Genomic DNA, 26,587 nt, shown 5'->3' on the forward strand with positions numbered 1-26,587 from the left:
TGACCTTTGAAGTTGTTATTCACAAAAGTCAACAGGTGGAGGAGTTGAGGAAACATGGATGTTTTAACATGGGCAGAATGGTGAATGTTACACAGTCTGTAATGTTGCCTCTTAAACCAGCCAATGACGACAGGTCATAAGCCCTGTAAATGCCAGGACTTACGTATTCCCATCTCGATTTTTTTTTCCTTCTCTGTTGCAACAAATTTAGATCTAAATAACTCTCTAGAAAGGAAATCCAGCCAGTCTACAGAAAATTTGGACATACTCAAAACATTGTCGATACCATTATTTACGTATCACATTCTTTGAATACAATTTATCGGTATGTGTAAAACTAGAACAGCGTCAAAAAAATACGCACAAATTAAAATATATCATTTATCCTTTTTAATTTTGAATCGTAGGGACATTGCAATTGTTTGTTGAACAAATAACACACTGGTAGTTCATAATGTTGTTGTTAATCGCTTGTTCTATGAAGGTGTGGCACAGATCAGTAGCCGAATCTGATACCGCGCAGCCCCTCGCTCCCTGGATAACAGGTCCTAGAAATTAAAAAAGCGTAATCAATTATTTGTTTATTTTCATTCCAATTTATTTATATACGTGTAGGGGAGCACGGTCAAGAGTGGACCACTTTGAAAAAAATGGTTATCCTGGGGAAAGCGAACAAGGCAAACCGGCACACGTTGCTTATTTATTCATTTTATGAATTTATTATATAAACAAAAGACGAGTGATACTTTAATCCACAAATTTGGAATATCCAGTGTCCGGTTTCATCGCTTTCGCGACATCTTCGAGACTGGTATCTTTATTAAGGAGTTCAATGTATTTATACAAAACGGAGGTAAAGATAGAGAATTCAAAATTATATGAGAGTAAATTAAATAAAGTTATTTTTATCTTAAGGATCATTATTAAAAATTTTTCAGGTTGACTAATGAGTTGATATAATGATATTTAAATGAGTTTAAGTATTTTATTTTTAGATTATTTTGTGTTAAATTATTGTGGATTAAAGTATCACTCGTCTTTTATTTATATAATAAATTACAATGAATTTCCATCAAGAATTTTCACTTACAAACTTAAACATTTTATGAATGCTCAGAGGGCTCTTACAATACATAGTTAAAAAGTGCGTAAAGTATTTTAGCAATTGGCATAAAATAGAAAAGAAATAAAACTAATTGGTTAAAACGTAAACCTACTCATTTATGAGTCGCCTTCTGTTTGATGTGCGCATGCGGTTTCTGGACTGTTCTTAATTCTATGGTATTTGAAAGAAAAATATTATGGAAGATATTTGGTGCTGTCAACCAAAACGGAGTGTGGTTTAATCGTGAATTAGAGGTGCTGTATGGCGAACCCGACATTGCACAATTCATCAAAATAAGAAGATTACAATGGTCGGGCCGTGTGCACAGAATGAATGATAACCGTACTCCAAAAAAGATTCTTTATACCACTCCGGAAGGCAGACGAAGCAGAGGCAGACCGAAATTAAGATGGCTGGATAATGCGGAAAGTGACATTAGAGCTATTGGCCTGACGAGCTGGAGAAGAGAGGCAGGAACGAGTGAAGACAAATTCTGGAGGAGGCCAATGCCCACAACGGGCTATAGCGCCACTAATGATGAGATTGCCCAAAATTACTGTCTTTTTACCTTTATTTACTTATTTCTCTCTCTATTAAAAATACGAGAGAGAAATAAGTAAATTTTGAAGTCGAATTAAATTCCGACATATTTGTCACTTTAATAAAATTAACGCCTATATGTGAAAATAATGTCGCTAGATTCTGTCCTATTAGCAAATAAGAGTATCTAGACGTTAAAAAGTTACCACTCTAAACAAATAATTTAGTATTATATTTTTTCCATCTACTATCTTTCCTAGTGTATGTATCGAGACGTTAAAGGAACCGGCTTTGTAGTCGATCGGTAGATACACACAGGCAATCGTTAAGCGTACCGTCCAGGTGATTTCCAAAAGTCATGCAAAGTTCATGTTCAAGCGAGCATTTTTTGCTTGAATTGGGTTTATTGGAGTTTATAATTGCTTTGAAGTAAGCACTTTTTATTATAGAAGCGTATTTAAACAATAAATGAGAACTATTTTAAATGTTAATGACGTAAGAAACGCGGACTAATTGCTTGCGGTCATTCCGTTGGCTCGTTTCGGTCATATGATGTGGATATGACAAGTAGGTAGAACATACCGAGGTAGATACAGATAGTACAGAAGTTAAGTATACCGTCTCGATATATACAGATGAAGAAAGCGTTCATAATCGAGGCACTTCTGCTATCCAATTAGCTATCCTATCCATCAAATGGCCATCCCCTTATTCTCCCCTATTTAATGTGTTTCTCCATTCATCTTCACTATTTTTATTTAATTTATTTTTTATTTTCTTTTATTTAGGAAACATACAGTACAGTTACATAGTTTTATGACTTAACTCTAATGGACCAGTGAAGTTTCCATATTATAAATTAATTATATGTAAGGTTATTAATTAAAGTACAAAAAAAGAAGGAAAATAAACATAAATAGAAGTTGTTTAAAAATTAAAATTAAAGTAAAAAAATTAAGAAAATTTGTAAAAGTAATTAAAAGTTAAGAATTAAAATAAAGAATGAAAAACATGCTTAGATGTAAAAATAAAAACATTTTTTTAAAAAGGAAAAATATAAATATACACATACATATTTTAAGGGATTCAAAGAAACGATGAGAAGAATCTTTAAATAAGAAAATAAATTTATGTCAATTTAAAAAACATCTTCAAAATTAATGACACATAGTAAGAGCAGCAATATATACATATACAATATAAGTAATTAAAAGTAGTTTAAAAGTATAAAAACATGTCAATGCAGCAGAGAAAAAAGAAGGAATAACAGGTATAGCGAGTAATATTTAAAATTTGAAAAAGCAATATAAGGAGAAGATTTTAAACCAAAGGTAGTTGATAAAATTTCAGTAAAGCGATTTTCGCAGTAGGGGTATTCCATGAGAAAGTGAACCTTGATGTAAAATAAAAAACGTTTGAAAAATCATGTGATTATTCAATAAATCAATAGCCAAAACATTAAATTCAACATTTCATTTTTAAAAAATTTAAAAAAACAATTTTTGGTTTCGCAAATGCTCACTTGTAAATTCTAAGGGTGGAAACTTTCATGAATCCTACATAGATCAGTAATGTTGGCAGCACTGTAAAATCCCCTATGTTTGTCATTTCACGAGTTAGTTGTGATAAATAAATACCGCGAAGTGTCTTCTATTAAACAAGTGTGATTAAATTTCAAGTAAGGTAAGTCTTTTGATTTACATTATATAATGAACTAAATATGATTAGTCATGTCCCACCCGTTACAAAAACTAATAAAAGTTGCAATTCTCATTGACTTACTTTGATGTTATGTTTGGAACTTGTTGACTACAGGTAGAATGTCATAGCAAAGCCATTTCTAATTTAATTTTTCTTATCTATACGGTTAATTAAGAGTTTTTAAATATTAAATCATGTCCCACCCGTGGTCGGACACTTGCCACGGGTGAAACAATCGGGCTTTTAATGCTTACGTTACTTAACGCGGAGCTTTAATTTAACAACAAAATATAAATTTGTCGGTACCACCTTCAGCATTAATAGTTACATTGTTGTTTAAGCTATTGAGTGTTAACAGTTTGTTTGTTAAGGCTTGCTTATTACTTAACTTTCAGGACGATGGGTAAAACAACATCTGCTGAGCAAATGAGAAAATATAGGCAAAAATGAAAAGAGAGACCTGAACATTTAAAAAATCACCCGCAGCTAGAGAAGGACAGAGATAAGAACAGACGCGCAGAAAGGAAGAAAAAAAGAAAAAAAATTGTAGTCTATTAAATGAAAGGCGACGTAAAGAAACTGAAAAAAACAGACAATATAGACATAGAAAAAAACTTCTTACACAAAGTACATTGCATTTACATGAACAATCATCCTCATTGTTGGAGTCATACTCTTGTCTGCAAACCTTCGGAAAAGCTGTAAGCAGGGTAAAAAGAATGTTTCCCTCTAGTCCAGGCAAGAAATTAGCGATTATCCGCAAGCATGTTTATGACAATTTTGGTGATGTTTCTCTCAACGAGTCTAAAAAGAAAAGAGTTGCTAAGCATGCCTTATCTGAAGAAGATAAAAACATAGTAAGAAACTTCCATATTGTTAGAAAAATCTTATTTTTCGTCAATAAAATCGCACGCGTCCCACCCGTGACAATTGTTGTCCCGCCCGTGACATGGACAAATTAGCTGTTTTTTTATTAAATTGTGCAATTAATATTAGTGTATTCGTCTACTCCATATAGCTAAGAATCTAATGAATGTAAAAAATGTCTAACTTCAGTAAAAATGTGAAATAAATTCGCAGAGTTTTTGTCAAACATTTCTTATAACTAAATTGATGTCTATTTTTTGTCCCACCCGTGACAGAAGAGTGTTTTAGGTATTATCTCCAAATGAAATAAAATAGGGTTTATGTTCTGTTGCTAAATTATTGATTAAAGATAAAATAAGTTCATTTCTTCAAAAAGTAATATTATAAATTGCGTATATGTTACAAAATTTTAAAACATATGTGACAATTAACTAGAGAAATGTCCCACCCGTGACGATGGAATGCCCCAGTAATACAAATTTTAGTAGAAAAATTTGATTAAAATTAACAATATTAATGTATGTAATGTGAAGTGAGTTTTATTCAAAAGCTTTCAATTCACTATTTTGGAATAATTGTAATCCTGTATGATACATATCTATATGGTTAAAGAAGCTGTTAAAAGTGGAACACGATCTATGTAAAAACGAATTCTGACAATAGTTCGTGTTGACTATATTTCCCTTCCCTTTTTTTAGAAAGATTTTTTTTTTTCTAAAATATTTACAAAATAGTGTTAAATCAAAAGTCCTGCTGAGTTGCATATGAGTACATACAACTCGTCAGCAGGTTCTTATAAATTGCATGGATTATTCACACTTAACCTACATTAATGATAATTTTACTTGAAAAACATTTGGCGATGCGTGAGCTGGTTCTCGGCAGTAGGTATATAAAATTTTGCAAATGTCACAGCGCAAATGGATGCAAGGAAATGGAGTGAATGGACTGACCTTTTAAGTTGATTTTCTTGTTTTCTCCAAAACTTAGCTGAGGCGGCGATAAGGCGGAGCGAGCGGCGAAACTTTCAATCGAACATGCACTTCGATCGCGGTCAAATCGGACACTGACCCCAGGTGGCAAAATCATCAACTCAATAGTTATTAAAACTATAAAGGTGCAAAAGGGACAGGATTCAAGTGGGCGAGAGAAAAGGAGACAGGCATAGGAATTTATTTACGCTGTGACACATTTTCAATCGGCCTAACCATGCCCCCCAGCTTGACAGAACGCAGTCCTTTCAAAAAAAACAACAACAAAAAAACTGTATGTTTATATACGCGATAATGAAAGAAAAAAAACAAACTATAAATTACATATAAACATATCATGGAATATCTTTTCCATTTTTAGATTAACACCTGATTAGGCAGGTGATAGAGCGTTTGAGCGACGAAAGGACGCATTCAAATAATCCTAACTATGTTGTAATGACAACAAGCTAAATTAACATAAAGAGCGAAAACTAACTAAATTTTTAAATTAATTATAAGTAAGTGGACTGTATTTTTAATGTTTTATTGATTAGGCAAAGGGCAAACCTTTACGACAGGACGCCTATATATGCCTGTTTTTGTTCGGACATTTACTACTCTAACTACACCGTCACTTCCGGGAAAAATGTCTTCGATTATCCCAAGCGGCCAAATGAATGGTGGACTATTATCTGATTTAAGTAGAACTACAGTGCCTTTCCGAATGGAATCTGTGTCTGTGTTCCATTTTTGACGCGCTTGAAGAGTATTAAGATACTCTATTTTCCATCTTTTCCAAAACGATTGAACTAAATGATCGACATATCGTTTTCGATGTAAGAGATTTATTTCCTTAGGGAAAGTGTTTTCAGCGGGTAATGACTTGAGAGGAGTCAGCGTAAGAAAGTGCGCTGGGGTTAAAGCCAAAGGTTCCGAAGGATCGGAACTTAAACAAGAAAGCGGTCTTGAATTTAAAATTGATTCAATTTGCGCAAGTACTGTCGACATTTCTTCAAATGTAAGTAGTTGTTTTCCGACCACCCTATTGAGATGGAGTTTGACACATCGGACGTTACTCTCCCAAATTCCTCCAAAATGAGGGGCGGACGGTGGATTGAATTTCCAATCTATCTGATTTTCTCGTAATTCTGTCGCGAATTTATTATTAAAGTCCCGAGACTCCAGTAGAGTGTAGACAGAATCGAGATGAGACTTTGCTCCTATGAAATTGGTTCCACAGTCAGAATACATAACCTTTACTGGTCCACGTCGTGATAAAAATCGTTTGAATGCGTTTATAAACGACTCCGTGCTTAGATCGGAGGCTAGTTCAATATGAACTGCCTTAGTGATTAGACATACAAACAAGCATAAGTATGATTTTACACTGCGTACACCTCTTTTCCTCCAAGGTACGATACTTAAAGGACCGGCGTAGTCTACCCCGCAATGGGAAAAGGCTTTGGCCTCATTTACTCGACAGGCGGGTAAGTCTGCCATTAGCGGAAATTGCGATTTTGGATTTGACTTAAAACAAATATTACATAATTGCACACGTTTGCGTACTATGTTACGCGCTGATAAAATCCAATAATTTTGTCGTAAAAGCGATATAAGTAATTGCGGGCCTGTGTGTAGGTATTTACGATGATAATAATCAATCAGAAGATCGACAATGTGACCTCGACTAGGTAAAATAATCGGATGCCGGCTTTCGTAGGGCAAGTCTGATTTTCCCAGCCTACCACCTACTCTTATCAATCCATTCGTATCGATAAAAGCATTTAATTTGCGGAAAGCGGGCGACCATTTTCTACTTCCTAGTGCCTTTTTGATTTCGTCCGAGAAATGCAAATATTGAAAATCTTTGATAATAGCAGTTTCCGCGAATTGCATATGAGATATTTCAAATTCGGCGGGTAATTTTTTAATAAAGCGAAATATATAAATTACGATTCTAAGTAATTTAGGCCATGAAGAAATGCGCGAAGCGAGCGAACATAATAATGTTTGTTTAGGTAGATTAGCGGAAAACGTCATCACTTTAGTTTTCATTTCGGGCGGATTTTCAACTGTACTTGGATCGAACTTATTTACCGGCCATTCTTCTACCGGTAAGTGTGCAAAGCTAGGACCTTTGAACCAAAGCGGATGGTCAATTAATTGAGCAGGAGTCAGGCCCCGAGATAAACAATCTGCGGGATTGTCTTTTCCAGATATATGGTAAAACTTACATGGAGCTATATTATCTTGGATTATAGTAACCCGATTTGCAATAAATGTCTGCCAACGAGACGGATGCGAGTGGACCCAGGACAGAGCTACGGTACTGTCGGAAAACGCATAAATATGATTAATTTTGCAGCGGGGTGCGTATGTATCGATAACTACACGCATTAATTTTGACAAAATTAAAATTCCAGATAACTCCAGCCTCGCTAACGATATATTACGACATGGAGCAACTCTAGATTTTGCGCAAACTAAACTTATTCGGATCTGATTGTCTGAGGGGTTGTAAGCGTGAATGTAAACTACAGCACCGTATGCCTTTTCACTGGCGTCTGCGAATCCTACAACGGAGATAATAGAGTCCTGTGTAATGCCTACATGTCGTGACAATTGAATATTTTGAAGGAGCGGAAGTTCAGATTCAAAGTTTTCCCATATGGAAATTATATTTTCAGGAGGACTATCATCCCAGTCAACTCTGTTTTTCCAAAGGTATTTCATAATTAATTTAGACATAAGAGTCACCGGCGCAACAAAACCCATCAAATCCCAAAAACGAGCGATCGTGGATAAAATATTTCTTTTTGTGCATTTGCGAGTTTTGTTGTTGACGCTGAAGGTGAAAACATCACTAGCGGGTAGCCATTGTAACCCCAGAATTTTACAATAGTCTTCTGAGCTGAATTCCACCGTTTCAGAAATGCGATAAGCTTGAGGTATGCTTTTCATCACTTGTGGCGAATTACTGGAGAATTTCACCAATTCGAAACCCCCAAAAAGAAATAACCTAATCAGTTGGTTTGAGAGTTCGATAGCCTCGCTCTCATTTAGACAGCTCGTAGCTAAGTCGTCCATATACAAATCTCTCTCCGCGACTTGGGCTGCGAGAGGAGCGCGTTCCCGCTCATCTCGAGCCAGCTGACGAATCGTGCGCATGGCGAGATATGGACTGCACCTTAGACCAAACGGGACGCGTGTCATTTCGTATAATTGAAGCGGTGCATTTACATCGAAGCGATATAATATTCTCTGGTAACATCGATGATTTTTGTCGACTAATATTTGCGAATACATTTTACGGATGTCCGCGCTCAAAGCTATCGGAAACAAACGAAAGTGTAAAATGATTTGAAATAAATCATTCTGTAAATTTTTTCCGGTATGCAAAATATCATTTAATGATTTTCCGGACGTGGTACACATGCTAGCGTCCATTACAGCGCGAACCTTCGTCGTTGTTTTATCTTCGCGTACCACTGCGTGATGTGGTGCTACATATTGAATACTAGAGCGCGTTTTCAAATTTAGCTCTATAGGTGTTAAATAATCTTCCCTTAAATATTCTTTAAAGATTTTATCGTATTCCATTTTTATAGATGGATTAGATAAAAGCTTGCGTTCTAAAGAATAGAATCTCCTTTCGGCTAACTTGAGCGAATCGCCAAGGAGACTCGATTCGGATTTAAAGGGTAATACAACTGTGTACCGACCGGTTTCGTCGCGGGTAGTTGTATTCTTATAAATTTGTTCGCATTCCAATTCGTCAATTGTTTGCGTGGACGCGTTCGGAACATCTTCTAATTCGAAAAATCGATTCATGCGATTTTCGAATGATTCAGTTACCGTAAAATATGCGCGATTGTTATCTATTGCGGTGTGTATGGGAGCCTGTCCCATAATCAAAAAGCCGAATAAAGTTTCTAAAGCTACCGGTTCACCTAAAGCGCGCGAAATGGTTTTATTGCATAAAACCCGTGTAAATAAATCTGCACCGATAATCAAGTCGATTTTTGCAGGTTTGTCAAAATATTCATCTGCGAGGCGAATATTTTTTAAGTACTCGAAATCTGCGATATTTACGTTAGTGTAAGGTATCTCTTCTGTTATTTGTTTGACCACAATAGGCGAAATTTTAAATTTCACCGATTCGTCTATTCGAGACTGAATAATCAGCGAAGTAATGCCTTCAATAGGATTGACTACGTCACCAATACCGGAAACGAATTTGTTTTGTGAAGTACTTACTTTTAGTTTTAGTAACTCACAACAACCTGTGGTTATTATGTCTCTCTGCGAAGCGCTATCGAATAAAGCCCTAATCGTGTGCTTTTTCCCGAACGCGTCAATGACGTCACAACATGCGGTTCCTAATAACACGGTTGATTCATTCATGCCTCGAGAGCCTACGGCACACAGTGCGACCGCTCTTGATGCATTTGAGTTATTGTCCGGCGATGTTCCGGCATTTTCACTAATTTGCGTATTGTTAAAACTATTTCGTGATATCACACAGTTCGAATCCGCGGAAGAGTTAGCGTTATTTGTGTCAAAATGCAGACTTGTATGATGAGCGCGAGAGCAAATCTTGCACCTGCTCTTTGATTTACAGTTCAAAATGACGTGCATCTGACTCAAACAATTAATACATAATTTCTTGAGTTTTACAAAGTTATAGCGTTCACGCGCCGTTATGGCGGTGAATTTTGCACACTGATATAAATGAATATGATTCATATCACCGCACATTAAACATTTATTATTAATAGGTATATTATTAACAAATGTTTTGACAATATTTTTGTTATTGTACTGTGGGTTTGGTTTTATTTGCGAATTATTATTGCTGCGTTTAAATTGCGATTCACCTGACGTACTTGCGTACTTACGGGTATTTGCATTAACTATTAAGGACGTACCTACACTTGTCTGCGCCCGTTGCATAATGCGACATTGATCGCGAATAAATTCTATGAATTCTGACGAACTAGGTGCTATTTCGTTTCTAATCGATAATTCGAAAGATTTAACCGTGTCCATACTTAATTTCTTGCAAGCTATATGAATAAACATAAATTCCTCGAGACTATCTAATTTTAATTGTTTTAGCGCAGCCGTTGTGGAAGAAAAAGTGTCAATGAAATTTTCTAAACTTAATATTGAGGAATTATTGACCGCGGGTATATTTAAAATCTGGTCAAAATAAGTAGCGGCAAGAACACGTTGGTCGTTGTACTTATTAACCAATGAATTCCAAAGAACTTCATAATTTTGCGAGCTTGGCATGATTCCTTGACAAATACCTTTTGCCTTTCCAATTAATTTTCCGTACAAATATTGTATTTTTTCCCCATCTGTTAGATTATTATTTTCGTGAATCATTGTTCTAAAATTTTCATAAAAGATCGGCCAGTTACCGGGTTCACCGTCAAACGCACATAACTCTAAACGCGGGAGTAAAATATTATTTTTGTGAGGAGCGTCCTCGATTGCGTTATTTTTCTCAGCTTGTTTTTGCGATAAACTTAATTTTTGAAACGTATATTTTATTTCAGCATATAATTCTTCAAATGATAAAACTACATTATAGTTATTTTCTGGCCCATCAGAGTTTGACGTTATTAATTCGTTTTGCTCTTCTACAGCAGATAAAAAAGCAGTTCTTATCAAGTCGATGGTCGAAGCGTTAGCTAAGAATTTTTTAATGCCATCATGATCTACATTATTCATGGAATCATATATATTTTGCGCGCGTGTAAAATATACTTCGAGTTTTTTCTGAAGACGATCCATTCGTCGCTGAAACAATCTATCGTCCTTTTCCTTATTCATTTTGAAATTAATATATAATGCGATTTACAAAAAGAAATAATAAATGCGTTTTACCTACTAACCGAAAAATGCGGGTAATGAATAAATTTAGAACATGCGGCCGAACGGACCAAAAATGGCGATGCGTGAGCTGGTTCTCGGCAGTAGGTATATAAAATTTTGCAAATGTCACAGCGCAAATGGATGCAAGGAAATGGAGTGAATGGACTGACCTTTTAAGTTGATTTTCTTGTTTTCTCCAAAACTTAGCTGAGGCGGCGATAAGGCGGAGCGAGCGGCGAAACTTTCAATCGAACATGCACTTCGATCGCGGTCAAATCGGACACTGACCCCAGGTGGCAAAATCATCAACTCAATAGTTATTAAAACTATAAAGGTGCAAAAGGGACAGGATTCAAGTGGGCGAGAGAAAAGGAGACAGGCATAGGAATTTATTTACGCTGTGACACATTTTCAATCGGCCTAACCACATTACATATCACATTATCAAAAATTAAAAACTATCACTAATACAAAAAAATTTTGTCTATTAACCATAATTTGAGCAAACGTCTCACTCCTGTATTTAACTCGGTATTTTTAATATTGTTTGGTAACATGTTACATATTTTAGGTATACTGTATTGCAGTGTCCTTTTACCATATTTATTGCAATATCCAGGAACAGCTAGCTCTAGTACAGCCATACTAGTAAACCTGGTGTTGTAATCACGTACCAACTTGTGTTCATACTCGGAGTGCGACGCATGCTGACAAATTAATTAGTTGCGAGTTTATTTTTGTTATTTTCTATAATATTTTATATGTACTTTGTAAGAGCCCTCTGGGCGTTTATTAAATAAATAAATAAAATGATATTAGAGGTTGAACTTATCGTACCCGCTACGCTCGCCGAGGAGACGAACTGAAAGCATACAAACTTCACATCCTGGTCATTCTGTTGATTGGGTTTTGGGGTCTGGTCTCCGGTAATCCAGGCCTTGGTCACCACACCTTGGATCGTGCATGTCTCATTGGTTATTCCCAAATATTTATATTTGCTGAAATACTGCAAGTAGCAGGATGTCGTGTTCACTGTCGACCCTGAAATTACTAACCAACCAAATTTTTTCAGATAGGCTGGATTTCTCCCTAGAGAGTTATTTGGATCTAAATTTGTCACATTTGTATTTACTCGGTGAAAACCAAATGCCGCATATATAATCATCATCATTCCCTTTCTGCACCTTATTGGTACACCGATCACAGCGTATCTTGATCATTTTTGTTACATGAAGGCAAGGTAATCAGTCTTACGCTTCAGGTACCAGTCTAGGGACTATGAAATATTCTAGTGTAAAAACACTTTTAAATACTATTTCATATTTCATACTGTTTACCACATTGATATGCCATATATACAGGGTGTTCATTAAACCCTGTCAAGAAGGCATATTGGCACAATAAAATAATTTTTTAGAACAAATAAAATTTTTAAAAATAAAATATCAAAAAAGCAAATGGTTGCTTACTTCTGAAGGGGAGAAACGAGGAGGGGGGGGAATCTGAAACTGCGCCGCGCACCCCTCACTTCTCTCCTGCAGAAGTAAGCAGCCATTTGTTTTTTTAATATTTTACTCTACTCCTTATTATATTACCTAAGTTATTACGTCATTATAATATTATCTGGTCTCCGTATTATGATGTTCACATCAAAATATTTTACTCTGCTCCTTATTATATTACCTAAGTTATTACGTCATTATAATATTATCTGGTCTCCGTATTATGATGTTCATATCAAAATATTTTACTCTACTCCTTATTATATTACCTAAGTTATTACGTCATTATAATATTATCTGGTCTCCATATTATGATGTTCACATCAATAATATTAAATCAGTTTAACATTGATTTTTAAGAAAGTTGGGCTTATCCAGAGACCAATATACGTATAATGAGTTGGAAACTAATTTAAATACAGATATTCCTTTCAAGACCGTCAAAATAAATCCGACCTTCTAGTCCTATTTTAAATTCTCAACTCGCTCTTTGATGCGCCTGAACTACTGAGCTCAATAAAATTAAATATCCCAACTAGAAACCTCGGACAAAACTTACTCTTTCATACCGATATCCATAGAACTAACTATGGTTTTCATTCCCCTATGCCCAGAATTCTTAGGTCTGGCAATAAACACACCGGTCTTGATTTCTTTGATAACAAGTTGTCTTCTTTCAAATGATCACTGAATCAAATTCAATTATTAACACCTCTCTCCCGCTTCCATTCCCACCGAGTCTACTGTATACATAATTTATAATCATTTTCTATGGATAAATAAGTCCTTAAAAATGCCCGTTGGCCGTATATATAAATGAATAAAATTACCTCTTGAAGACAGGCATAGAACAAACAAAGCGACGATTACACATTTTTCCAATAACGTCATTTTTATTCTCCCGACTGTTGGACTACGAGAAGACTGTTTGACTATCGCTTGTGTACTGCCACAATCTATATTTCTACCACTCGGTTATACTAAGCAACACATAAGCATTTCTTTGTGTTTTTATATTTGCTTTGCCATTTCAACTAGTGTCGTGTGGAAAAAGGGTATTCAATAAATATGTTTTTTTTTTAAATGTATTTTATCAACATAAACGGCAAATCTGCCCTTTACAAAGATTTATAACGCTAACATATTTGAATTTATTTCAACAGAGAGGGAAAACGTTTTTGAGAAGGGAATATGGAAGTCTAGGCATTTACAGGGCTTATGACCTGTCATTGGCTGGTTTAAGTGGCCACTTTACACACTGTGTAACATTCACCATTCTGCCCATGTTTGAACATCCACATTTCCTCAACTCTTCCATCTGTTGACTTTTGTGAAGTAAAGGAGCTGAAACCTTTATGATGTTGGTGAGATTCATCCGGCTGGTGTGATTTGGTTCAGGAACAATACCCCACATTAAATATATCCGACATGTGAGAATTACCATTGCCGAGTTCATGGAGTCTGCTTAATATTACAACAGATATGAAGAAGAAAATACAGAAGTCTAGGCATTTACAGGGCTTATGACCAGCCGTTGGTTGGTTTAAGCGGCCACTTTACACACTGTGTAAAATTCACCATTCTGCCTATGTTTGAACACCTGTATTCCTTCAATTCTTCCATTTGTTGATCTTAAACCAGCTGGCTCAAAAAGTGCAAAAGTTGAATGGTATTTTCAGGCGTTGCCTAGTATACAGATGAAATAATTCTGTCAGAATCTCATCTGCATCAATAAAGGTTTCAGCTCTTTAGCTTCACAAAGACCAACAGATGGAAGACTTAAAGGAATATCATAGACATAAATACGTAGTGTTTAAAACTGTCTGAACATTTTGTTAATTATCTCTGTTTATTAAGTTAGTCTTCTTTGTTTATTCTCAAATGTAAAAATTATTTTTAAAAGTATATTGTTAAGTGTCCTCAGCACGGGTAACCCCAATGAGGTCACATTATTTTTATTATTTATCATAGTTTTTAATGAAAAAAAATATGAATAAATAAATAACTAAAATAAATATATTATTGTCACCATTCCCTTTCCGCACCTAATGGTGCATAGGGCACTGCATTGGTAACCAATCGCAGCGTATCTTGATCATTTTTGTTGCATGAAGGTAAGATGATCAGTCTTACGCTTCAGGTACCAGTCCAGGGACTATGAAATATTCTAGTATAAAAACACTCTTAAATAAATATTTATATTCATATCAACCAGGTCGGGAATCGAACCCGAGACCTCTTGCATTGTAGGCAAACACGCTTACCATTACACCACGAGGCTGACAAAATTATTATAAACAATGTTTTGAGTTTGTCCAAATTTTTATAGACAAGGACTGGATTCAACTCCCTAGGGAGCTGTTAATATTTATATATTCAACAGAGATGAAGAACATTTTAGAGAAGGTAATATAGAAGTCTAGGCATCTACAGGGCTTATGACCTGTCGCATATGATACACAGTGTGTGAAGTAGCCACTTAAACCAGCCAACGACAGGTCATAAGCCCTGTAGATGCCTAGACTTCTATATTACCTTATCTGTAATGTTCTTCATCTCTGTGATAATATGCTAAAATTATTATAGTCGGATAATTTACATAGCGCCATTTTGGTGTAAATCACCTCAAGGGCGCTTTATAATAAATTAATATCCCAACATATCTCGCAGCTACAGAGCGCATGGATGATTGGGATTCTAGTTCTTCGTTTCCAATTAGGATCTATTTCAATTATAATAGATAGGAGCTTGATTATAGTACGTCTTGCAGCTACAGAGCACATGGACTGTAAAAAATCTAGCCAGCATTTACACATTTTTAAAATTGACAATGAAGTTTAGTGTATTATTGAAATTCAACGTATGTGCGTCGTAATATATATTAATTTAGGGGGACCGACAGACAGACAGACAGATGTGGGTTTCTGGTTCAAATATTTCTTATCTTCCCCTTTTTAGACAAGGGAATTGTCTGTCAACTTTGTAGTACAATATTTTCATTCATTCGCCGTCTTGAAAAGTTCCTCCAATATTTATTTATTTGTAAAAATCCCCACAGGGCACTTAAAAAACAGTTATATAGTTTGGTGTTGAAAATACGATCGGGTTTTGGTCTCGTGGCTGGTGTCTCGGACTCGCAGCTCGAAGATCCCTGTTTAAATTTATTTCAACAGAGAGGGAAAACATTTTTGAGAAGGGAATATGGAATATGGCCCTCTCTGTTGAAATAAATTTAATTTTTAACAACTCCCTAGGGAGGAAATCCAGCCAGTCTGCAAGCATTTGGACATACTTAAACATTGTCAAAGATCCCCGGTTCAAATCCCACTCTACCCCAACTTGATTACCATTTTCTAATAGTGAGTTATTTACAACTCCTTGAAAATGGCCCTCAAAATGAAATATTTGGGTAAATCACAATCATCATTCCCTTTTCACACCTAATGGTGCATAGGGCTCTGCATTGGTACACCAATTGCAGCGTATCTTGATCGTTTTTTTGTTACTTGAAGGTAAGGTGATCAGTCTTACGCTTCAGGTACCAGTCCTGAAATATTCTAGTGTAAAAACACCCTTTTAAATAATATTTCATATCTACATGATGGAATGTCGATGGTTGGAAAAATATACGAGGACTGACCAAAACCGATAAATACTTGAAGATTGACATGTTAAAAGTCGGAATAATCGGAGAAGATCTATGAATGTAGAGGATTTGAGATCTGTATGCAAAGATAAAGTGATGTGGCGTTCTATCCTCTCTGCCTACCCTTAAAAATGTTACGTGAAAAATTGAAAAAATATTTATCACCATTACCCTTTTTTTAATTGAATAATTTTTCGCTTAACCCATTGCACCACTAATAAAGATGACATAATTTAAATTTATTTCAACAGAGAGGGAAAATATTGTTGATAAGGGAATATGGAAGTCTAGGCATTTACAGGGCTTATGACCTGTCATTGGCTGGTTTAAGTGGCCACTTTACACACTGTGTAACATTCACCATTCTACCCATGTTTAAGCATCCACATTTCCTCAACTCTTGCATCTGTTGACTTTTGTGAAGAATGGTGAATGTCACACAATGTGTAAAGTAAAGTGGCCACTTAAACCAGCCAATGACAGGTCATATGCCCTGTAAATGCCTAGACGTTCATATTCCCTTATCAAAAATGTTTTCCCTCTTTGTTGAAATAAATTTATATATGAATAACTGTCTCGCGAGAAAATCCAGCCAGTCTGCAAGCATTTGGATATACTCTAACATTGTTGAATGACATAATTTGTTCATATAACACACTATTCAATTATTTTGACACATTTTTTTATTAAAAAAACATTAAGACTAAATTAATATTTTGTAATATTATGTCATTTCATAGAACAAAACAACCGATTTCCTTCGAGTACCTATTAGAAAATCCAAAATTGATGTCATTAAGTCCATCAGAGATTTAGGAGTTGTTTTGGACTATAAACTGACATACAACGAGCATATAGATAATACAGTAAATAAATCACTGAAATTACTTGGCTTCATTAACAGAATATCCTCTGATTTTACTAATGTCCGTACAATCAAAACTCTTTATTGCTCAACTGTTCGCCCTCTTCTAGAATATGCCTCCGTGGTCTGGTCTCCATTTCACGTCAATCGCATAAATCACATTGAATCAGTCCAACATCGCTTGCTTTGAAAAATAGCGTGGAGGCTCGGACTAGAGAGAGATAATTATTCTTATGCTGAAATAGAGTCAATGTTAAATATAACATTTTTTGGTTCGTGTACCTGCACACAAATCTGGATTTTCTCCCAAGACGGGAGTAGGTATATATTTTTATTTATATCCCTACAGAGATGAGGTAGAATTTTTTTTTTCAAATTCAGGATTCAGGATTATGGATATTCGAGCGTTTACAGGGCTTATGACCTGTCATTGGCTGGTACCTGGTGTAGTGGCTAGTACCTACATAAAGTGGCCACTTAACCCAGCAAATGACAGGTCATAAGCCCTGTAAACGCTCGAATATCCATAATCCTGAATCTTGAATTTGAAAAAAAAAATCTACCTCATCTCTGTAGGGATATAAATAAAAATAATGTTAAATATTTCTAGTCTACAAAAACGTAGAACTTATATTGACTCCATATATATGTTCGGCATACTAAATGGTATAATCGATGTTCCATCATTACTGGGACAAGTAAAATTCAATATTCCGACTCGTAGATTGAGAAGCAATGAAGTACTGTTCATCGATCAGCATAGAACAAACTATGGCCTTAATTCTCCAATGACCCGTCTTTGTCGTATTGTTAACTCAAGACAAGATCTGGACTTTTTTTGGTTTGAGTTTACATCGATTTAAACGAGCACTAAATAAATAGTCCAGATCGTGTCTCGGTGTACCTTATGTTTGTCAATGCTTCTTTTCTTTTTTTTAATGTTTTAAACTATTCTTTTATTGTAACATTAAACCCTATTAATTGTATACATGGACAATGTCCGTTAATAAATAAATAAATAATATTTTGTAATAAATTGTGATTACTACATTTAATATTTATATGAAATCAGTAACCGAAATATACTTATTTATATCATTTTTATAAATAAATTTATTGTCATTCAGTCATGTAAAAAAATCACTTCAATGACAAACCCTCGAATCGCCGGTTTTGTGTGTCAGTGACAAGTTGACCTGGGCCGGCGATTCGCCTATTGTGTTGCAATGGGTTAGTAAAAAAAAAAGACTCTATTATCCCATTGTCATTTTCGTCCTTTTTCGCAGGTGTCTCCGTCTCCATCATCATCGTCATCCATCAAATCCAGGGTCGTCTCCGAAGAATCAGAGGACGGGGCCGCGTCGCCTCCCCGTCGCTCGCGCCGCCCTTCCAAGATCAAAGACTACGCGGCCATGATCCGGGACCGCACCGGGCTGGACTCTGACGACGAAGACGAACAGGACTCGGAGGACGAGGATTCCTACAACGCGGAGAATGAGGAGTTCGACATCGAGATGCACTCGACGCCGCAAGTCGAGAAAAAGGTAAATCTTTTCTATTTTCACTGCCGTTTAGATGCGTAATAATGTTTTCTGCGTTATGCCGTGTGTCGTTTACACTCTTTTCCGATATTTCGAAACACATCACAGCGTCCATCATCGAGGTTGTCATTATTGGCGTAGACATCTATGTTTTTTCCGTGTCCTGACGGGTTAAGAATACAGTTCTGTGCCCGAAATAGAAACACCCTGGTGGTGGGCAAGCTGTTGAACACTATTGTTTTCGTAAAAAGAAAGAGAATTGTTTTATTACCACAACTTAATTCCTATTTTCTAATACAAATGGCCATTTGACACATTTGAGAATAACACAAAAATGGAAATATATGCCGTAAAAATATTTTGCATTTTTTTCAGAAATATTTCTCCGACAGTAATATATTTTATTTCATGGAGTAATTTACATAACACACTTTTATCAAAATCTAAAAACATGTATTTGGTTTATTTTATAAGGTTGTAATGTTAATTAATAATTAATTTATAATATTTTCAACTCAAAGGCAACTCTCGGGTAAAATCCTGAAAAAGGAAATCGTGTGGAGTGGACTTACGCCCCGTTGTTAAGTGGTTGGTGCACTCGCCCACCACGCTTGAGGTCCCAGGGGCGCTATTCTAAACCGCTCTCGCGGCACGAGAAAACAGTTTTTCTCGTGTATTTTGTGTGTAAATACGCGAGATAATGCGGCCGCGAGAGCATTTGGAATACCACCCCTGGTCTCTTTATTTCACTCCTACTTTTCTCATCACCTCTAAGAACTTTTTCCATTCAATAGAATGAACAAAATATTGTCAAAAATATGGACATATTTTTCTGTACATATCGGCAGTTTAGCAGCTCTCTGCTTTCTATTTATTAACTTGTCACCTTGTCGTTATATTAAATAAAAATATTTTGCATTTTTATCAAAAATATTTCTCCGAAAGTAATACATTTTATTTCATAGAATAATCAACATATTTTATAAGGTTGCAATTCATAAGTAAAATTTTTGTGATGTCAAGTTTGGGTAAGAAAGTTTGTTAACAAACAACTTTTTTATTTTTAAATTGCTGAATTTCCCCATTGTCAAATAAATTTGTTTGCATAAAATATTTTGACATAGCTTTTGACGTATTTCTCAATCTTTGATCTTTTCCAGCCTGCTCAGCCTAGTAGCACCCCGTCAACGGGGAAGAAACGCGGCAGACCGCGGAAGTATCCCCTTGATATCGAATCACCCCTCGTTACTCCCACCACCGCCACACCGCCCCCCAAAAGACCAGCGGAGACTAAACCGTCAACCCCAGAAATGTATATTATATTAGAATTATTTAACTTTGATTTAATAATTAGTAGACACTGTAAAAATAAACTATATTTTTGAAACTAAACATTCGCTTTAAATTTAACTTAATTCTATCAACCTCGTGGTGTAATGGTCGGCGCATGCCTACACGCAAGAGGTCTCGGGTTCGATTCCCGGTCGATTCGACTGGGTTGGCAAGAAGGCGAAAAGAAATATTTATTAAAAGGGTGTTTTTGCAGTATTTCATAGTCCCTGGACTGGTACCTGAAGCTTAAGACTGATCGTCTTACCTTCATGTAACAAAAATGATCAAGATACGCTGCGATTGGTGTACCAATGCAGTGCCCTATGCACCATTAGGTGCGGAAAGGGAATGATGATGATGATAATATAAATTATCCTAATACAATAACAATAAAGTAATAAAAAATGCTGATATCAAACAAAACACTATCGCATTAAAAAAGTAAGGACAAATCCAGGATAGTCAAAAATACATACTATACAATGGACAACACTACAATAACTTGCTTGAAAAACTATATTTCACTTTTTTTTTTTTTTTTTTGCACCACAACAGGCTAGGAGGCCTAATTACAGTGGTGAATTACATCACAGAGCACCCAGGCTTGAGAAAAGTCACATTTTAATTTTTGTGTTCTCACCGGGAATCGAACCCGGAACCTCCCGTGCGTGAGTCAAGTGTCTTGACCACTACACCACGGAGGCCTACACTAACCAGGCGAGGCATAATATGACTTCACCCTGTACATATTAATGTTTATCCCTGGGTGACGGGTTTTTAAAATTAAAAATAAATTCAAATAACAATTTTATCCATTTATGTGAAATTTAAAAAACATTTTTTACATTTATATGAAATTTATAAAACAATTTTTTACATTTATATGAAATTTTAAAAACAATTTTAAATTATATGAAATTCATAAAACAATTTTTTACATGCATATGAAATTTATAAATCAGTTTTTTACATTTATATGAAATTTAAAAAACAATTTTTTACAATTATATGAAATTCATAAAACAATTTTTTACATGCATATGAAATTTATAAAACAATTTTTTACATTTATATGAAATTTAAAAAACAATTTTTTACATGTATATGAAATTTTAGCTCCGGAGAGCCGGTTGTGAAAAGGGGGCGAGGTAGACCAAAGCTTATCAAGAACCTTCCAGATGAAGAGAAACTGAGTACACCAGTTAAAACTTCTACACCCATCTCTAAATCTACTATACAGAAGGTAAAAATATTCATTTTAATATACGTATCCGTGTTGCCGTCGAAATATTGAACAGTTTTACCCGATGGGCTTCAGTGCTATATAACCTCCTGATGTCACTGCGATCTGTGTAGATCTATTGTGAAGCCAAGTCCAAGTCTTTAGCCTTCTCCTTACGGTTCTAAAAACATTAGCGCGTTACGGTGCTGTGTAGTCATTACACATGCAAAAAAGGAGAGATTTTAAACTGGAAAAATGTTATATTCTCGCTTCAATTATTTATAGTTGAACTCAAAAGTGATAATATTTTTAATCTAATTGCTAAAAACATGAAAAAATCATTACCTCATGCTCGCAGTGCGGGCGAAAGAACTACCTCTAACTAAAGTTGGGTAGCTACTAACGGCACTAACAGGCATCTGGGAGAAGTACTTGAAACTTTGCTGTTCAATTGTCTCTCTCTCGCTTCCGAATATACCAGTATTATTGCGAGTCAGGTGTAAAGACTGTGCGAGACAATTATATAATAGGATTGTATGCAACATCCGACACATTGGTAAACTTTCTATTGTATTGGTGGTTTATCTCCGGTTTTGATAAATTGCTTTTTCCGTTCCGAATAAGCATTCATTATTTTTTTTAAATACATTTTGACCGATGCGTAAATGTATAAAGGAGGAATAGGGAAAATCTCAACTCATAACTTATTATATTTATGGCGATATTAAAGCTATTAGATGCAATGTGTACTGGCTACATATCACCGGGAAGGGAGAGGTAAAGAGCCTGGCTACCGAGTGGAGGTCGAGTGTTCTAGTATAATGACGACAATCCCTTCAGGATGGCAACACTAGGACACTAGGGCCAGCACTGAAGCCTGAAGCTCTACCCTCCCTCTCCTCCTGCAGAACTCACCGCGTACGCGTCGTTGTTGTGTTGCTCTGTCCATCTTTTCTGGTTGAAATAAACTGTGTTTTAAGGACTGCGAGTTTTATTAAATGAGATAGATCCTCCTTTTGTTTACACTAGTGTCGCTGAATCTCCTCCTCTGAGCCCAGGTCCTTAAAACATCGGACCATTAGGTAAGGGGCGAGCACTCTTAACATTCTCAGGTTTAACTAGTGGTCCCCCAATAATTCAATTAACTCTTTTTAAATAATACATACATTATAAGCTAAAATTTAATGCGTACATATTATAAAAAGACAAAAAATATATAAAGAGACTCTTTTCGAAATAGTAGGAGAATCCTGCTCCGGAAAACCCCTTCAGATACATGGAACAGATCAACATCCAGAGCGATGTTGTTCAGCGTAGCGGTAGCCCTTCCAACAGGCATAACAATCGCAGGTTGGTCCTGTATATCGAAATATGAAATAATCTATGCTGACGCTCTTAGGTAATTATCAGGAACATACAAGCCAATGCTCATCATAATCTCAGAATTATCGATCACACCGCGCGACAATTGAGAAAAATTTGTAGTCAAATACACATTCCTTCTAGTCTCTAAACTGTTGTTGCCGAGCATACCTTGGAGAAACTCGGTCAGGTAGAGCCGAGGATAATACCCGCACTCTCTCATGTAGAGATATCTCAGAAACTTAATAAAAGTAATAAAAGTTCGAGCTCCTCTTCTTCTCGGCTTCTTTTGACATATAAAGCATCACATTCACATATTATAATGCGTATAGATGTTTCAGAAAGGTTCATTTTAGAAAGGTGTTTGTTCAATCTGCCCTTAAGGGCTCCGGTGACAACCCTCACTCGGTTTCCGCTATGTTTTGTTAGGTCAAAAGAATACCTTCGCAAGTACTCCTTACAATCAAAGCTACCAGTGTTCTTCGATAAGTATTTTTCGTTGTTTCAGTACTTCCGGCCGGCAACGCCCAAGGAAGCAACCAAGGAAGATAAGAAGGACTCCGGCAAGGAGTCTACCAAAGGCGAGAGCAAGGAGGAGCCGAAACCTGCCCCTAAAGGCCCAATCAAGATACAGAAGGCCGAGGGAGTCGTCCAAACCATCACCAATGCCGGACAGACTGTACTCATGTCTCCTTCGGGACAGACACTTAAAAAGGTACTGTTCTTGCGAGACTTATCCAAGAACAATTCATCATCATCCTCATTCTCCTTCCCGCACATTGGTACACCAATCGCAACGTATCTTGATCATTTTTGTTACATGAAGGTAAGACGATCAGTCTTACGCTTCAGGTACCAGTCCAGGGACTATGAAATATTCTAGTGTGAAAACACCCCTTTCATAAATATTCCATGTCAGGAATCGAACCCGAGACCTCTCGCATGGTAGGCAAACGCGCTGACCGTTACACCACGAGGCCGACGAGAAAAATTACTTTTAAGTAGATTTATTTAACCTTTTCTGTATCGCTAAGCTTGCTATGGCAGTTCCCTGCAGGCTGCGAAGTTTTAGGCATTTAAAAAAAAACTTTTGCCACCATTTTCGTATTTTTGACAGCTCAAGAGTCTGATGTTAGTCTCCATCATTATATCAACTGGCTGGTAAGTCGAATCAATAGACAAAACCTAGAAAACATCAGATAGGTTTTTGTGTTTCACGGACATTACCTATATAATTTTTAAATTTTTATTTATTTAAACGCTTTGTAGGCTTTTACATGTTTTACATACATATAAAGACAGACATGTATTTTACACAGAAGTAGCAAAAAATAAGAATGCTTTAAAGAAGAAAAATAAAAAATATCACTTTCCATTTACATTTTCCCTCCATTTGCATTTTTTTTTGGTTCCTCGTCATTAAGAGGTTTTACTATATACTAAATTAATTATAGAATAATATTTATAATGAAAATGATTATGATAAAATAATAAATAAACTTATCAATGAAACTTCTTGGTTTAGTTTTACTTTTTATTATTTTCTTGAAGTGAGACCAGTCTTGAAGATGCCTACTTAGGCGAAAGCGCTCGTTGGTCAAAATAATAAAAAGCAAAACTAAGCCAAGAAGTTTCATTGATAAGTTTATTTATAATTTTATCATAATCATTAACTATGGAGTTTTATCAAGAAATATCAACAAAAAACATCAATATTATTAATAATAATACATTTTATAAATAATTTTTATAGCGCCGTTTTCGAGTAATCACTTCGAGGGCGCTGATTACCATTATTCCTATTTTTAGAGCTGGGGGTCAGTGCTATGCAAGCTCCTGACGTCACTGCGACCTGTGAAGATCTATTGTGACGGGTCCCCGTGAATAGTTCTCGCCCTCCGCGCCCAGATCCGTAAAGTATCGGGCTATTAGGTAGGGGCGAACTCTTCAACACTCCCAGGTTTAGCCAGTGGTCCCCCGAGGATGGAGCTCCTTTTTGGTGCAAAGTATCTCATTCACATAGCTGATTATCATGGTGTTTTTGTAAACTCAATTTTTCGGTTGAATAAAATTCTATTTCGATGGCTTGATTTCAGATCCCAGCGCAGATGGTGAAGTCCCTCCCTCCCGGCGTGAAGCCGCTACAGCTGCCTCGCGGTGCCGTGACGGAGATGAAGATGGGCGCGCGTACCGTGCGCGTGCAGAAGATCCTGATGACCAAGGCCGATGTGGAAGCGATGACCAAGCAGGGCCTTGTGCAGATCAAGGTATGTCGACAGTAAAAATCTCAGAGCAGATGGTCAGACGTCAGGAGCTCGCATAGCACTGACCCACCTCTAAAAATAAGACCGACTAAAACAAGATTTTCAACTGAAACCGAATTTCGGCAACAAATTATTCGGATTAATGAGTCATCAGACCAGAACTTGTCACATAAAAACTTACTTGAAACATTTCCAACAAATTATTTTATTTAAATTATTTATTGACAATTCTTGATGGAATTCCATTGTAATGATGTAATAACTTATATTTACATATAAGTTATTAATTTAAAAATGCTCGGTACACTTCTACTTATTTATTTGACCAATTAGCGCTTTCACCCTCTAATGGGCATCTTCAGACTGGTATGGTTTAATATTCACCAGTCTGAAGATGCCCATTAGGGGGTGAAAGCGCTAATTGGTCAAATAAATAAGTAGAAGTGTGCCAAGTATTTCATCATTTCCAGCAAAGTTATTTGCTTTGATGAAGAAAAGCGCCCTTTTTATTTGCCATTATAATATATTCCTGACAACGATCCGGATATTTGCCTATCCGGACGACTGGAGCTCTAGTGTAATTATATATATACAATTATACATCTATCAGAACGTGCGACTGACTGGGAAGGAAAAACCTGAATGCGCGTAGAGCCGGCCGCGCTCCTTGCACCTCATTCACACATACGCTTTATTATGTTGGTGCATAAACACTACGTTTTCCACTAACATCTCTCACTTTTTACTCTTCAGGACGGAGCGATGGTGCTGAAGCCGGGCGTCAAACTGCCCTCCGCCCTCGCTAACCGCGCCGCCTCCCCCGCCGTCAAGGCCAAGCCTGAAGAAAAATCCGCTCCCAAGGAGGCCGACCCTGAGAAGACCGCCGCCCCCAGCCCTCCGCACGAAGCCAGCGATCAAGGCACGGAGGCGTCGTGAACAAAATAACAGCATCATTTATTTATTTTATTAATTATTTGTAGATCGACTGCGGCTACGTTAAATATCGTGCGTTGAAAGTATCAATCTTTTTATTGTGTCTAGGGCAGGTGAAGAATACAGTTCTGCAGAACGCTGGACGGATGGATATAAGTGCGCCTCGTTGTGTAGTGGTGGCTATGGAGTTGAAAACTCTCTCTCTGGATTCTGGTTGTGTTTCACGCAGAACTGTATTCTCCATTCCACCCGGACACTCTATGAACTCTCCTGAATAGTTGATGTTTTTAACGTGCGATATTTTACATAGCTGCCTTTAGAATAATGATAATCATAGTATTTTGAGTGTGTCCAAATGTTTTTAGACAAGGCTGCATTTCACCCCCTAGGGAGGCATTGAGATTGGAATTCATCACAACGGAGAGGGAAAACATGAAAGAGCTGAAGGAATGTGGATGTTTAAACACAGGCATAATGGTGAATGCCACCTAAACCAACACAATATATATTGGTAAATTAGCCAATAAAATAAAAAGCTAATCATTATCCTCATCATTCCCTTTCCGCACCTAATGGCGTATAGGGCACTGCATCGGTACATCAATCGCAGCGTATCTTGATCATTTTTGTTACATGAAGGTAAGATGATCAGTCTTACGCTTCAGGTATCAGTCCAGGGACTATGAAATATTCTAGTGTGAAAACACCCTTTTAAATAAATATTCCATATCAACCATGTCGGGAATCGAACCCGAGACCTCTTGCATGGCAGGCAAATGCGCTGACCATTACACCACGAGGCCGACTTTCATTTTCACGCGTAATAAAAAATCATCTTTAATAGTTTAGT

The 26,587-nt window shown here is 36.4% G+C and overlaps 1 protein-coding gene across 3 annotated transcripts in view; it reads left to right on the forward strand.

Annotated features, from left to right (window-relative positions):
* Positions 1–26,272, forward strand: part of LOC148272648 (uncharacterized) — a 67,320-nt gene extending 41,048 nt beyond the window's left edge. For 2 of the 3 annotated variants that reach the window (XM_088239763.1, XM_088239762.1), the window contains exons 18-23: positions 18,370–18,627; positions 19,785–19,936; positions 21,073–21,199; positions 23,049–23,255; positions 24,637–24,807; positions 25,558–26,272. In XM_088239763.1, the coding sequence (XP_088095889.1) occupies positions 18,370–18,627; positions 19,785–19,936; positions 21,073–21,199; positions 23,049–23,255; positions 24,637–24,807; positions 25,558–25,740 (1,098 nt within the window). In that variant the 3' untranslated portion in view covers positions 25,741–26,272. Of the gene's footprint in view, positions 1–18,369; positions 18,628–19,784; positions 19,937–21,072; positions 21,200–23,048; positions 23,256–24,636; positions 24,808–25,557 lie in introns of those variants that run through there. The other variant, XR_015824806.1, reaches the window with a different exon arrangement.
* The last annotated feature ends 315 nt before the right edge of the window (positions 26,273–26,587 follow it).

The sequence above is a fragment of the Micrasema longulum genome, unplaced genomic scaffold, assembly GCF_059751315.1.
Source record: "Micrasema longulum isolate JH-2025_06_02 unplaced genomic scaffold, ASM5975131v1 h1tg002260l, whole genome shotgun sequence".
NCBI classification, from domain to species: domain Eukaryota; kingdom Metazoa; phylum Arthropoda; class Insecta; order Trichoptera; family Brachycentridae; genus Micrasema; species Micrasema longulum.